We start from the raw sequence: 15,925 nt of genomic DNA, 5'->3' as shown, positions 1-15,925 counted from the left end.
AATCATCCTCTCACAAGATCTGCTCCTGAGGAAATGGTTGAAGAAGAAGTTCTCCTCATTACTTTACCTGAACCCAGGGTGAATATATAAACAAGGCTCCTGACCAGTTGCCTGGTCAGACGAGGAATAAGGGAGGAGGTGAGATGCTGAGAAAAACTTTGGAAGCATCTCCCAACTCTTCCCTAACAGCCTGGCCTGATGTCTTCTGGTATGTCCATGTAGAAAAGACCCAGACCAAACCAAGTAAAGGGTAGTCACTGACGTCAGCTAAAAACAATGTTTTCCTGAGAACTATTGACATCTTCTTACTTCGCTGATAAACAGGGCAAGTCTTAGTGATTTTTTTCACTTGAAAGCACTTATTTCTGTCACTTATAAAATTTTTAAGCTCCAAAATTTATTCTAACCCTTGAAACTTACTCTTATCCTCAAAACAAATTTCCTAGCAATTGTTCCACTCTTCCCCTAAGAACACCTAAGCCTATTTGGGCAATAGGCAGTATGATGTCTCACTCCAGGTTTCCATGCAGGTAAAAAGAGAACTGAACTGAAAAAGAGAAAGATTATACGTACATATATATGTACATACAAATATATATATATACACACACACATATATATACACACACACACACACACATATTTCTTTAAATTCCTTTAGTTTTCTCTAAGTTTAAATTTCCAAATTGCCTCAAGCTCAGCCTCCTGACACTTTTCAGCCCATCTGGGTTTCAGCGGGGCTTTGAGTATGTTGGTATGCTTTGGCAGCTAGTTACCCTGTATGGAACCACTACTTGGATTTATTAGTATAGTATAGAAATCAGTTCATCTCACCTATTCCCCCTGATGTACCGATTCTGATAATGGTAACGTCCGAGCACCGGGCATGGTATAGTAATTTAATGAGTTCATGAAGCATAATAGAAATGGAGGGGATGCCCATGCCATGCTGTGGAGAGAAAAGGGAAAGTCATTATACATCTCGCAAACTGATACACGCCCAGGACATATTTTCTTCCTTCATTACAAGTTAACAGCCCGCAGATAAATTTACATAATCATTATGACTTTGCCAAAGCTGAGAAAAATGTAAGTCAGCTCTAACTGACGCCCACATGACATGCTGATAGATGGGTCCATCTGTGATGATCAAAGAGAGGCATCTCCCTGCCAGTTAAACTGAGTTCAACCCTCATTGTCAAGAGCAGAAGGTGGGGACAGTGTGGTGTACTGGTGTGTCGGGGCAGTGCCATTTCTGGGCTTTTCCCAGTGAGTCTTTGAAAAAGAGCTTTTTGCAAGATTGACTTGATTTCGAGGAAATATAGATTTGGCTATGTATTTAATCCTTTTCCACCATACTAAATGAAAGAGTAAATCCATTTCATTGCTCTCATGTGTCCATGTTCATTTGCTGGTAATTCTGTGTGAGCTTTGAAAGGTACAAAGTTAGAGATATGGGTTATACCTCCACCTAAAAATTGAAGCTATATATACCAAATGTGTGCATGCCTGCTAAGTCACTTCAGTCGTGTCTTACTCTTTGCAACCCTATGGACTGTAGCCCGCAAGGCTCCTCTGTCTTTGGGATTCTCCGGGAAAGAATACTGGGGTAGGTTCCCGTGCCCTCCTCCAGGGGATCTTCCTGACCCAGGGATCATACCCATGTCACTTATGTCTCCTGCATTGGCAGGTGGGTTCTTTACCACTAACGCCACCTGGGAAGCCCATACTAAATGTGTAGGTGAGATTAAGTTGTTGAGTAAGTTGCTATAGATCATGACTGCAACCCCATCTTCCTCAGCATTTGGAAGAGTAGAATCATTGTCATAGAATAAAAATCAACACAGGTTAGAGGATTTGGCCATTCTTGGCATTTACAATATGTTCTAATAATGTTCCAGAAAGATCCTCCATGCTGGAATTTCTGGTAGATGGAGCTAAGTTTAGAATCAGTTTCTATTTCATTTCTAACATAATGCCAGAGCCAAATGCGGTCTCAGTATTCTACTCAGGCATGAAGACTGTGTGCACAAAAGCACCAGGGGCATCTTGGCAGTAAGATGATGGCTTCCACTAGTTCTTCATTAACAAATCTGGAAAACCACTGCCGCCACGGGCACAATATTTTCACCTGAGTTCCCTTTCCCTTACCATGAAGAATATTAAACTATGGAAACTTTGAACCTCTGGACTTCCTATTTTTGGTTGCCATGGAACATGTTCTGACTTCCAAATGCATCCTAGAGGCATGAATCAAACCTATGTTAATTGTATGTCCAAGATCAACAAGTCTGGGCTCTGCCACTAATGAGTAAACTCTCTAAATCTCATTTCTTCAATTGTAAATGAAGAGAATGAACCATTATCTGATCTATTAGGTTCCTCCTAAATCAGATATTTGATAGGTTTATGATTATCACTTTATATATGGCATGGTGATAAAATGACAAGTGGGCTTGTGTATTTCTACTGAACTCTCTCTCCGTCCCTCTCTTTGACACACACACACACACACACACAGACACACACACACACACCCCCCCAGACCTCCGCAGCTTTTGCAGAGGACGAATTTTCAAAGAAGGGATCTCAACTGGAAATCCTCTTTCTGCCTTCTGAGGCTCATTTCCAGTTGGCTGACCTCTTCGGGCATGATGAGTATTTCAGTTCTTTTTCTGATAGGCCAACAGTATCAGTCACTGCCTTTTTTATATCTGAAGTTTTACTGCTTGTTTATGATAGTTTCTCATTTTTATAAATTTTACCTTTTTGTTCTTCCCCATTTATTATGCAAAAAAGGACAAAGAGTTGTAGTCTAAAAGTCAAACAAAAGTTAGTAAGACAAAATATGCCAAGATCAGGAGGTATTCAGTTTTTTCTAATGCAGATATTCTATAATTGTTGGATAAACAAATACATGAATGAATGGTTTCTCCTGTTTGAGTCCGAAGCAGGTTTCATGTGTTTTGACCCAGAGGAGCTTCCTTTCAACCCAGGAAGAGCTTGGCTCTTCCACTAGTGTTGCATAGTTTTCCCTTCTTCAGTCCAGGCTTGCAGCCATGATCATCCATTCTTCCATCTCCAGAGTGACTGAGGAAAAGTAGTTATCCCCTAGTGCAGGAGTCATATATAATGCAGCTCCTTAGAATTGTCACACCCTGTTGTAGATTCTTCCCTTGTCATCTGACATGGTTAACTGTCTCCTTATGGGGGCTTCAGTGTCTATATATGTACAGCCTCAGAACTATTGTTTCAGAAAACAGCCCTGTGGCAGAGAGACCCACTTGGAAGGCAAGCTGGGTGCACATGCATTTACACTTGGCTAAGTGTATGCTGTCCTGGTCCAAGAGGGAAAGAGGCTTTGTGTTCCCTAAGATTGCAAGTCATTCCACTTTCATATTGTCTCAGGACACTGTGTATCCAGAGCTGTTGCTGCTGCTGCTGCTAAGTCACTTCAGTAGTGTCCGACTCTATGCAACCCCATAGACGGAAGCCCACCAGGCTCCCCCATCCCTGGGCTTCTCCAGGCAAGAACACTGGAGTGGGTTGCCATTTCCTTCTCCAATGTGTGAAAGTGAAAAGTGAAAGTGAAGTCACTCAGTCATGTCTGACTCATAGCGATCCCATGGACTGCAGCCTACCAGGCTCCTCCATCCATGGGATTTTCTAGGCAAGAGTGCTGGAGTGGCTTGCCTGTAGCATGTTCTAAATACAGGAGAGCAATTTACAAGATCTCCATAGAAATGCATTAGCAGCTTTTCAGCAAGCTTAGTATAGTGTTGGAGAAGACTCTTGAGAGTCCCTTGGCCTGCAAGGAGATCCAACCAGTCCATTCTAAAGGAGATCAGTCCTGGGTGTTCATTGGAAGGACTGATGCTGAAGCTGAAACTCCAATACTTTGGCCACCTCATTCAAAGAGTTGACTCATTGGAAAAGACCCTGATGCTGGGAGGGATTGGGGGCAGGAGGAGAAGGGGACGACAGAGGATGAGATGGCTGGATGGCATCACTGACTCTATGGACATGAGTTTGGGTAAACTCCGGGAGTTGGTGATGGACAGGGAGGCCTGGCATGCTGCAGTTCATGGGGTCGCAAAGAGTCGGACACGACTGAGCGACTGAACTGAACTGAACTGAACTGAGTATAATATTAAATGGCACCACTTTGGTAATCCTGAAAATTGGACCCTGTGTACTAAAAGCCCAACATTCCCAAAGTTGGATAAGACATAGAGGAGAAAAATTTCTGGTGGCTTATTAGTCAGTTACAAACTGAAGAGAGGAAGTGTGCTCTGAAGCCTTTTCCCCCTAACTTGCATAGCTTAGTGGTAATTAATAAAGTATACCAAAGTAGCACAGAATGTTATTTTCTGCCCCTAGGACTTTTTCCAACTATGAATGTCACACCTGGACACTTAATTTAACTGTGTGAAAATGCAAAGAAGGAGAGGAAAAGGAACTCCTATATTTGGAAGGTTCCACTTGCTTTTGCTAGCTTGTGATGACTACGTGACATGCAGCTATTGAGTACTTACACTGATGGAGAGCACGGGACCGATTTTGTACATACAATATCTGTCTGTCCCAGCACAGATATCCTTGATGTCCTCTTCACTGTCCTCCAGTCTGAGCTCCTTGTGCATAAACAGTGCAAATGCTTTCATTCTGTTGGGGCTCCCACCAACACAGACAAACTGATAATAAAAATAAACAATTACCCGCCTTAGTACCTGAGATAAAAGGCAAGGGTCATCTTTCAAATTAATGTTGTTATTTTGTTTTTCAGTTATATACTTAAGGATATATGTAGACATTCTGGGTTAATGTTCATGAGTTAAATAATTGGCATCATTAACCAGTAAATAAAGCAACCAGAAAAAATGTTTGATGTACTTAATTTTAAAGAAAAAGATAATCACATAATCAAAATAAGTGTTGATTTTGTTCAAGAGGGTATTTTTGTCACAGTGAACATCAACCAGCATCTTAAGTTTTTACATAGGCAGCCTGTTGTTGGGCATTAGTGGGCTACAGGCTTAACACAGCAATACCTAAGACATGGAGTGCAAGTAACGTAAGAGTAATGATAGGAGAATGACAAGTTTAGATATGTTTTCTGATTCCACCCTCCCAATCATATGTTTTTATTGTGAAATACACGATGTTAACATGAAACTTAAGAGAAAGCGCAAGGCTTTCCAACTTCTCGTTCAGAAGAAATCCTCATGGAACAAGCCTTATCATTGTAGACCAGAAATCTCAGTATGGTATTTCATCACTTCCAATGATTTGGTTTTATTTTTGTCTTATTCATTCACATTTTAACATCTTTGAAATTATAATATGTGTTGCAGTCAAGAGTGTCAAATCTAATAAAGTACAGTAATAAAATTGTCTGGTAATTGCTTGTGCAATAGCCTATTAAGGTGGATGCCAGAGACAGGATGGACATGACCTAAGTGTAGTATAGATGAGCAGCCAGCTGTGGGGACCAGTGCTCAGCAGTGGAATGATGAGTGGCAGCAGGTATCAGAGACCCAATAAAGCATAGTCCACAGAAAGGTACCAGGTGCAAAGTCATTCTGGAATCTGAGCTGAGTGGTAAAGCGCACAGAGTCTGAAGAAGCCCCGAGTCAGAGAGATGTGGAAACATAGTGGTTAAAGGACTGCCCTTTGAAGTTAGAGAAGCCTGGTTTTATACCCCAATTCTGTCTCTGATTAAGAAGCTTGTTCAGTGTTATACATGTAATCTCTATGTGCCTCAGATCATCACCACCAAAACAGGAAATAAAATACAATCCCTTTTGAGGATTTTGTTGAGTGTGATAGAGGACAAAACCTTCTGAGTGGTCAACAAATGGTAACTTCCATCTTTCCATGTTATAGAGCAATTTCCTAGCCCTGCTTTTAGCTTGCTTATTTGTTTCTGTATCTGCATAATTTTTGCAAATGAAGCTGGTTCAAATCCAGCAAGGAAAAGGCAGCTGGTGCTGCCTGACTGATGCAGGCAGTGTTGGGCAGAGCTTCAGAAAGCTTGTCAACGAGGCCTCTCACAGGGATGAAGAGTATCTGCCTAAGGACACACCTAACTGAGGCTGTAGAGTTAGGCGCCCAATTCACGAACGATTTACTGTGAATAGTGGGTGGTCTCGTTACATGACGCATTCTGTCTCCATTTAGCAATAGTCCCTATGCCTCCCTCATTCTCAATTAAGGGATGTGATTACCCTTTTATCCAGGCCCTCTGCTTCTCTTCTACCCTCAATACTGTCTTTTCTGTGCCTTCTTACAAGGCTCTCGGTTGGGGCCTAAAGTTGGTTTAAACTGTAATGGAAGGTAGCCATCAAGCCTGAGTAGCAAAGAGGATAAGGCCATGGTCTAAGGTGAGTTTTTGAATTATTATTGATTATTCATGAAATTTTCCCCTTGTGGGTATGGATAGTTAAGACTTGGCTCAAGATCTAAGTACAAGGAGGTCATTGTTGTTGTTTCCTTTTTACAAAATACAGTAGTTTGAAAATAACCTCGTTGTGTGGTACCATAAATGTAAATTACAGCTATTCAGATTGACCATAAAACCAAAACAGATGTTGGAATAGCTTGCGGTTTGAATTCTTCTTTGAACATTGATATTGCTGTAATCAATGGGAATTTCTGAATGTTTCTGGAGACATAAAGATGATAAGTATAGACAAAAGCATTTTTGTTCTTAAAGAGTTATTTCTAAATCAGACTTACTAAATATCACCTCTGGACACAATTTTCAGTCTGGTTGCTTTGATGAGAAGTAAAATACAACTGAAGACCACCAACCAACAGTAACCTTAAGCCACACTTTCTGTGATTTGTGCTCCCCTCAATTATGATTTGTCCTGGTTTTATCAAAGGAGATAAAAATGTGTTGGGAGGGAGTCTGAAGCATTGCAAAACTATGTTAAGGACTTGGCCTAATGATTGCCAGAGTGAGTTCACTTTCAAATATGCCTACTATTTTGAAAGACTTAGCTTTGCCATGTTGTATTAATCTAGTCCTATTTCAGTATACGTATTTCATATGTTAATAAGGGAATAAAAAGACTTAAAATACACATTACATAGTGGTATAATGCTTTTCCATATTACCTGAAATTTCTAGGGAGAGAACGGAGGGTACCAGTTAGTAATTTTATAAAAGATATATTTGGAGGCTGAATTTGAGTAGATAACTTCTAAAGATCCCCCACTATATTTTTCAAATGATTGATTGAGTCAAGTCAGTACAACAGAAGACATTAGCTGTTCACCAAAGCCATTTCCCCTTCTTTCTGGGTACACTACTAAATGTAACTTTCCGGTTTCTCTTCAGTTAGATGAGGGCATATACCTGAGTTCCAGCTGCTAGAATTGAACAGAAGTGATGAGTGTCACTTCCAATTCTCACCCATAGAAATCTCCCATTAATGATCCTATAGATTCTCTTCCATGTATCTGCTAAATGGGTGTTGACACACAGGAACTCCTTGCAAGGCACCCCTTGAAGATGACAGAGCAACATGATGAAAGGAGTCTGGATCCTTAATCACCAGTTGGAGGAAAGCCACCCATTGACCAAGGGCACCCACTTGGCACTCAGTGTGAGTGAGAAACAAACTTACATTGTGTTATGCCACTGATATTTCGAAGTAGCAGCAGCAGCTTCTGCTGCTAAGTCGCTTCAGTCCTGTCTGACTCTGTGCAACCCCATAGACGGAAGCCCACCAGGCTCCCCCGTCCCTGGGATTCTCCAGGCAAGAACACTGGAGTGGGTTGCCATTTCCTTCTCCAATGCATGAAAGTGAAAAGTGAAAGTGAAGTCGCTCAGTGGTGTCCGACTCTTAGCGACCCCATGGACTGCAGCCTACCAGGCTCCTCTGCCCATGGGATTTTCCAGGCAAGAGTACTGGAGTGGGTTGCCATTGCCTTCTCCAGAAGTAGCAGCTAACAAAGCCCTTTAAGTAAAGTAAGTAAGAAAATGAAGAAAACAGAGATCATTTCAATGATTTAAAATTTTAAGTTTTAAAATTTACACGTTCAAAGTTCTTCTTTTCTTTGAACATAGTGGTATTAATAATGATCATCTGTGAAGATAAGGCTAAGTTTTCAGGTACTGATGGGTTATGTCCTCTCTCCTTACCTAGGATTGCTATCCTGGAATTTAAGTGAGTCAAGCAATGGAACCTAGCATGTTCTCGATCAAAGATAAGAATGTAACTGGAAGGAGGCAAGTTTCTGAGAAGAATAAATATGTCAGACTTTACCTGCTGCCTCTAAAGAATAGATAAAACAGCCAGTTCAGATTATTTGGAACTACATTACTTTCTCCCCAATCTACACACACACATACACACACACACACACACACACACACACATACACGTTTGCCTCCTAGCCATATAAATGGCCCAATCAATAGAGTTGTTCTCTGGTAGAAATGTGTTCTAAACCAGAGCATGTCTTTTTATCCAAAAGAGAATCACTGAAGTGGTCCAGAACCAGGTGGGTTGTGAATTTTTAATATTGGATAGTGGTTATGACAAAGTATAAGAATGAGTGCTGATAAAAATCTAGTCAGGTAGAAGAGAGAGAGATACCTAGATATGTAAATAATAAATCATGTTCCATCTCAAAAACATGTCTTTTTAATTAGATGTGCACCTTAGTTTATTAATTATGATGGATCATTTAATTAATCAGAGTTATCCTTATATAAGGGTCCTGGAAGAATTGTGAGGCATGAACCTCAAACCTAACATCTGAATTCAGATAAAGTCTGGTTAATGAGTATCACAGACAGCCTTGATCAATTTCTCTTGGAGCATAAATACCAGAAACAGCAGTAGGAAAAGAGGTTACATTGAAAAGATGAAGCAAAAGATTGAGGGATGCCATGAAAGAGCAAGGAGTCACTGATTACAGGGGAGTAAGGAAACAGGCAGGTCACATCAGATCAGCCTGCATCTTCACACCTTGTGCCATAGGAGCAATGGGAGGGGAGGAAACAATTTAACACCTACTGTTAATGAGCATCATAGACTGATCTCTTCACCTCCCTCTTCCTGCTTTCCTTCCTTCTCCTCCTTCATGTACCTAACATCCTCCTCCTCTTCCTCCCCTTTCTCCGGTGCCCCCTGCCAATTAATGGACTTTTCTCAGTCACAATGACTCAAAGAGCCCACCTAGTGCAGTGGGCAAGAATCCTGGAAACTGGACAAGTCCTAGCTCTGCCACTATATGGCATAACTTGTTAACTACCTTTGACCACTCTGAACTCAATTTCCTTATTTTATGGAGGAAATGAATATCTGCTATACCCACTTAAAAGAGGGAATGTGAAGATTTGAGATAGTGGATGTGCGAATTTTTATTTTTGTTCTTATAATTGCTAAAGGAGTGAATAAAAGTCAGCTGAAAACTGCACAGTTCTCTAGTAGTGGGACTATGATTCAGTGTAGGCCTTTTAGAACACAAAAAAAATTTTTTTAAGTTCATATATGAAATAGATAATGAATGGGAGCCTAGTATATAGTACAGGGAACTCTACACAATGCTCTATGGTGACCTAAATGGGAAGGAAATCCAAAAAAGAGGGGATGTATATATACATATAGATTTATAATTCACTTTGCTGTACAGCAAAAACTAACACAACATTGTAAAGCAACTATACGCCAATAAAAATTAATTTAAAAATTAGTTTATTCCTTTTGACCACTTCTGTAAATCATCTTAAAGAAATAGACTTATATGTGAAAAAATTTTAGGTACAAAAATATCCATTTCAGCACTGTTTATGATGGAAAATGCTGCAACATGAAAGCCAATTTTAGACTATATAATGTATGACACAGGCTTGGCATCCATAAAAATTGTGTTTCAAAGAGAATATTGTAATATGGGGAAATATTAATGGCATCAAGTTAAATGAAAAACACAAGATGTAAAGTTATATAATTCCAACTATTATAAAATCTATTTATTAAAATGTTTTTAAAAAAATAAGTTGATGGCATCTATGTCTAGGAGGAGGAGTTTTTCTTAGGTGTGTTTTTTAAAGTCATTATTCTTTTTTATATTTTTCCAATTTTAAATAATGAACATGAGCCACTTTTATAATTAACATATACATTTAAGATAAATAATACAGACATAAAATTTTCCAAGTAACATTCCATAAATGATTTTTTCTCATAATATTGTCTTATGAAATAACAAAAATCTTAATAATATGAAATATTGAATAATGGTTGTTTTCAGGAAGTGGTAGATCCTATTGTTAGTTCTGTTGAGTTATTTCATGGTTTGATAAAATGAAGATTAGTGAGGTTCATCTATAAGTAAAGATGTTAAACAATGAACTGAATCATAATGAATTCTGAACACCCAGCAGGATTGTCAATAAAGTCGGATTTATCTCCAGGGGCCAGAGAAGTCAAATAACAATGTTTGCATTAGATTTAGTTTGGGAACTTTTGTGTCTTGTTGAGGTGGAAATGATTGTTTATGACATACACAATCTAAATTGTTTCAGAGAATGAGCATGACTTTGGTTCCTATTGGACCTCTGACATTTCTTTAGCCAAAAGAGTAATGTTTATGTTAGGAAAATAAGGAGAAATATCACCAGAGGAAATTAAATTGTTTTCCCTAAAGTTAGAAATATTTTACCTTTACATCCCCAAACATTTCTGGTAGGTTGTGTGTTTTTGTTCCTAAATCCAAGTGATAGAGAACATCTTCATCCATAGAGTCCAGGTAAGGATTTTTAACGTGAACAAAACTTTTTCTGAAAAAAAACAGTACGAAGAAGATATAAAGGAATCTGGAGAGATACCACACAAAAGAGAAATATCATTCTACATCTATGATAACCACAAGCCCAAATATTGGACACAAATCTTTCTTTAGGATTAATTGATTTGTAAGGAAGAATTATGGTATAATGAATAAAAATGACAAATATTTGCTGTACAGTTACTGTGTGCCAGGCATAGCATTAGGCATGAAAATTCCACAATGTCGTAAAAACTGCATATAACAAATATATTACTTCATTTAATCCTATAATCATTCTATTAGGTAACAAAGTAATAATTCAATTTGTAAGAAGCCAAAGCTTACAGAAGTTGAGAAACTTGTGCAAGATTATATAACCAAGAAATTGCAGAGCAGTCATTTCTGCACAGGCAGGCTTTTGCTCCCATGGCAATCCTTCCATACGCTCTGCTGAGGGAATATTATCACTGCTGTCTTTTCATCTCTGCATATTTCTTTGTCTCCTCAACTTTCCATGGGGTTTTGTGTATGTCGTATCTGCCACTGCCCCAGCTCAGACCTCCATCACAGCAGTGCAAGCTGAACCACTAGTTTTTCATCCCTCTCTTGGTAAAGTAATACAACACATGGAAGTCAAGACAGTGAATTGACTGCTGTTATAGAAATCACCTTAATTCAAACATTCATATTTATGAAGCACATCATCTATATAGCCTTTGGTTATTTCAATAATAATTATATACTGCTTTAATTAGTAGTGATAAAAAATTATGTACCCCACATGACAGTGGATCCAGCCATCTTTACCAAGAACCATCTGGGATTTCTCTGTTCTATAGACCTCCCATTTCCCTCCAAACACCTCAAAACACCTTAACAAAAACCTTGTATCTTTCTATATCTCTGATGATCCTCAACCTGATTGTACATGGCGCTTTGTAGGAAACACTGGTGCTCAGGCCCCAATTAATTTAAACTCTGATTATGTTTCAGATCTTCTGGGGTGATCTGATGTGAAGCCAAAGTTAAGGACCCTTAACTAGGTCCCTTAACTAGGCCTTTGTTCCTGAAACAGCCTTCTGCTACCCTTCCATTTTTTAATTATTGGAATCCTACTCACTTTTTTTTTAAAGTATGGTTTCAGATATATATATAGATTTTTTTATTGGAGTAAAATTGCCTTGAGTAATGAAAATTTTAAAAATAACAAATGGGACCTAACTGAACTTAAAATCTTCAGCACAGCAAAAGAAACCCGAAACAAGATGAAAAGATAGCCCTCAGAATGAGAGAAAATATTTGCAAGTGAAACAACTGATTAAGAGAACAGCTCAATATCAAAACAACAAACTCATTCAAAAATAGGCAGAGACCTACATAGACATTTCTCCAAAGAAGACATACAGATGACCAAGAGGTGGAAAAGATGCTGAAAGTGAAAGTTGCTCAGTCGTGTCAGACTCTTGCGACCCGATGGACTATACAGTCCATGGAATTCTCCAGGCCAGAATACTGGAGTGGGTAGCCTTTCCCTTCTCCAGGGGATCTTCCCAACCCAAGGATCAAACCCAGGTCTCCTGGATTGCAGGCAGATTCTTGACCAGCTGAACCACCAGGGAAGCCCAAGAATACTGGAGCAGGTAGCCTATCCCTTCTCCAGGGGATTTTCCCTACCCAGGAATCAAACCTGGATCTCCTGCATTGCAGGTGGATTCTTTACCAACTGAGCTATCAGGGAAGACCTCACTAGGTATTACAGAAACGCAGATCAAAACTACAATGAGGTACCATCTCACACCAGTTAGAATGGCCACCATCTAAAAAGTCTACAAACAATAAAGAGGGTATGGAGAAAAGGAAACCCTCCTACTCATTCTTCAAGGTCAAATTCAAATGCCATATCCTTTGTGAAGGCTTTTCAAAGCATCTTTCCTCTCTGGTCAGTATGAATTCCTCCCCACTGTGCTCCTAAAGCATTTATTTTAGCATTTCACCTGTTAATTTTTTTGTCTCCCCAGAAAGATATCAATTCCCTCATACAAGCTCTCTCATATATCTTTTTTTAAAGCTTTTTATTTTCTGTTTGAGTACAGCCAATTAATTAATGGCAACCCACTCCAGTATGTTTGCCTGGAGAATTCCATGGACAGAGGAGCCTGGTGGGCTGCAGTCCATGGGGTCTCAAAGAGTCGGACACATTGAGCACACATGCATAGCCCATTAACAGTGTTTTAGTTTCAGGTGAACTGGGTAGGGACTCAGCTGTACATATACATCTTTTTTTTAAATTCCTAAATCTTTAAAAATTCTACTTGCTGAATTAAATTTAAGTGTTCAGGAAGTAAAACAGAAATACTGTCAATTTCCAAGACATTTAGGATAACAGATTCTTAGTGAATCAGAGTAGATTTCAAAAATAAAATATTCCATGGCATTAGTGCACTTTCAGAATAAGCTTCAAAGCAAAAGGATATCTCCTTTCTTCTCTTGATGAAGGGCAAGAGGACATTTACCCACTGTCCCTTGCTAGACAAAGTGTTCAGCAAACCAGCAGGGTCAGCAGCATTCACCTGGGCAACTTGTTAGAAATGCAAAATCTCACTCCCTACCCTAGATCTAATGAAGTCTACATTTCAGCTAACTGTTTTGTGATTCTCATGCACATTAAAGTTTGAGAAACACCACCATCCACTTTCCCTTCTAGTTTCCATTATGCTTCCTGTCTTACTCTGCCAAAACAGCTTCACTATCTGGATATTTTTCCTTTGGATTCCCAATTGAATGAGTGAATCATTACTCTATAAAAGAGTTCATCTACTCCAGTGAGTCAAACTCTAACTACATATCAGAATCACCCACGGTGCTTTAAAAAGTAGTGATACCTGGACCCAGCTCCTTGAAAATCTGATTTAGTTGGTCAAGGAGATTTGGGACTTTGTATTTTTAAAATCACTGATCTACTCCCCCTCTCCTATCTTCAAGAAGAAATTCTCAAACTTGCATAACCATTAATTATATTCTTTCATGTTAATAATAATACTCCTCTTAATTCATTCTTTGGCTTTCCTTGATGTCTGTCCCATTGTCTAATGATCCCTTGGACTAGAAATTGGGGCATTGAGATGTCTGTAGAAGATTTTTATTACATTGGGTTCATTGAGAAGAATTCCTAAGATGATCATGCTTACCAATGACCAAATAAAGTGTTAATTTGGGGTATCATACCAAATTCAATCCAGTATGAATCAGACAATTGCTTCAGTTTTTCCAAGATATATAATTTTTATTAAATAGACTTGCATTTACTGTCTTCTCCTCTACCTTGTTTTGCTTTTTTTTTTTTTTTTTTGCTAAAACATAAGCCAGAGATGGGGTTGGGAATAAAGTCTTTTAGCAAACTATGACAAGCTACATGGCACGGTCAGTATTAAATATTGTTAACCAAAGTAAAGTGCTGGTTGAGAAGTCTTTCCATCTTACTATTACCTCCATCTTCATAATTTTTCCTTTTCTTTCTCCTTGGCTTCCCTGAAGAAATGAACACAGTGGAAGGCTACTTCTGTTTGGGATGTGTAAGTGTAGCATTTTCGGAAATGCTGATCTGATGGAGGCTTTAAGCAGACATTTTACACAACTCTCAGCAAATCAGAGGGAACTTGCAAAAATTCCTTAAGCTTCATGAAGATTAATGCTCTATTATGTTCTGCGAACCTGGGGCAAGAATTGGAGCTAGATTTGCAGACAGCTTCAACAGATTTACGTCTACCTCTGAGATGAATAACCTACATGGTATTTTAAAAGTGAATGCTATGTAAAGTCCATCACAAAGCATATGAAATCACTTTGTAATATGCTGCAACACAGTTAAATCTGCCTTAGCTTCCAGGAGGCCCCTTTAATTATATCTCAGATACAGCACATAGTCTTGGAATTAAAGACTGAACTCCACACTGAATTTCAGGCTGAACTGTGGATTTGTTCATTCAAGCAGGTTGGTTCAGCTTTTCCATGTTTTTTGTGACTTGTTTTGCCCCCAGTTTCTTTTTTCTTTAATTGAGATGTAATTGATATATTGCCCCACTTTCTTAAAGATGAGCTAAACTCTCCCAAGAACTGAGGAAAGAAAATGCCACTGAGAAGAAAATTGGTGTTGTTTTTGCTTTGTATTCTGAACTGTGTTCCAGCTATGTGATCTCTAAACTTAAGAAACTTACATAACTGTAGAGATCCATCTTCTGAACATTTAATATAAAGCCCAAAGAGCCTACATCTTGTCAAAGTCAATAGAAAAAAGTCAAAATTACTCACCCAACATATGTATTCCTGTCAGATCTCATGGATGTATTGGAAGCAGGTAAAATCGAAGCCATAATCTGTAATATGAAGATAGTCACTCTTAAGTTGATAACAGAAAATAAAAATATTTTAATTTGCTATTCAATTACAGATCAAATCACGGTAGAATGATGTTAGAATGCCACTCTCCCTTTAAACTTGTTTTCTTCTGAAACTGTTAATGGAACTTTCCCCTTAGCTTTCTAAACTCCCTTATCAATTCAAAAATATTCCCCCTGACATAGCCTTTTATACTATACCCCAGCTCTCAGGGCAACATTTCCTCAAGAAGATAGGCCCCCTTTGAAGGTGTGGCATCCTATCTCTTTAATAGGATAGGTTGGTTGATTTGTTAACTGTTGACCAGTGCACCTTCTCCTTACATTTGGCCTTGGTCCAGTATGGGTCTGGGGTAGCACACAGACTTATTTACTTTAAGACAACTGTATATGGTTTCAAGTCCTCCATTGATTTCCATAACAAATCCACTAGGTTGTCTCAAAATGTATCCAGTACACGTGAGAACTTTCAGTTCCCAAACATTTTGTTTTCTTACCCCATCCTACCTCTCATCAACTTGTTTTCATTCTTTGTGATCACAAGTGAGAAAAACACACAAACTCAGGACCTCAGTACACCCCTTCATCTGAACTTTGCCCGTTCAAATTCACACAGAAGGTCTGATAATTAAACAAAACCTGTTTCCAGGTACTCTTTATTTAGCTAAACCCAAGGCTGCCTGTGAAATCCAATGAAGCAGCTGTCAGAAATCGACCCAGGTAGAATAACAAAATACAGA

General features: G+C 38.8%; 1 protein-coding gene across 1 annotated transcript in view; it reads right to left on the bottom strand.

Annotated features, from left to right (window-relative positions):
* Positions 1–15,167, bottom strand: part of UPP2 (uridine phosphorylase 2) — a 35,726-nt gene extending 20,559 nt beyond the window's left edge. Inside the window, exons 1-4 of the mRNA XM_055398414.2 lie at positions 15,100–15,167; positions 10,684–10,801; positions 4,536–4,694; positions 835–949 (exon numbers count right to left, since the gene is read on the bottom strand). Of these exons, the coding sequence (XP_055254389.1) occupies positions 835–949; positions 4,536–4,694; positions 10,684–10,801; positions 15,100–15,161 (454 nt within the window). The 5' untranslated portion in view covers positions 15,162–15,167. The remainder of the gene's footprint in view (positions 1–834; positions 950–4,535; positions 4,695–10,683; positions 10,802–15,099) is intronic.
* Between the last annotated feature and the right edge of the window lie 758 nt (positions 15,168–15,925).

The sequence above is a fragment of the Moschus berezovskii genome, chromosome 2, assembly GCF_049115385.1.
Source record: "Moschus berezovskii isolate FMDL1 chromosome 2, NW_MosBer_1.0, whole genome shotgun sequence".
In the NCBI taxonomy this organism is placed as follows: Eukaryota; Metazoa; Chordata; class Mammalia; order Artiodactyla; family Moschidae; genus Moschus; species Moschus berezovskii.
This window is presented reverse-complemented; position numbering and strand designations above follow the sequence as displayed.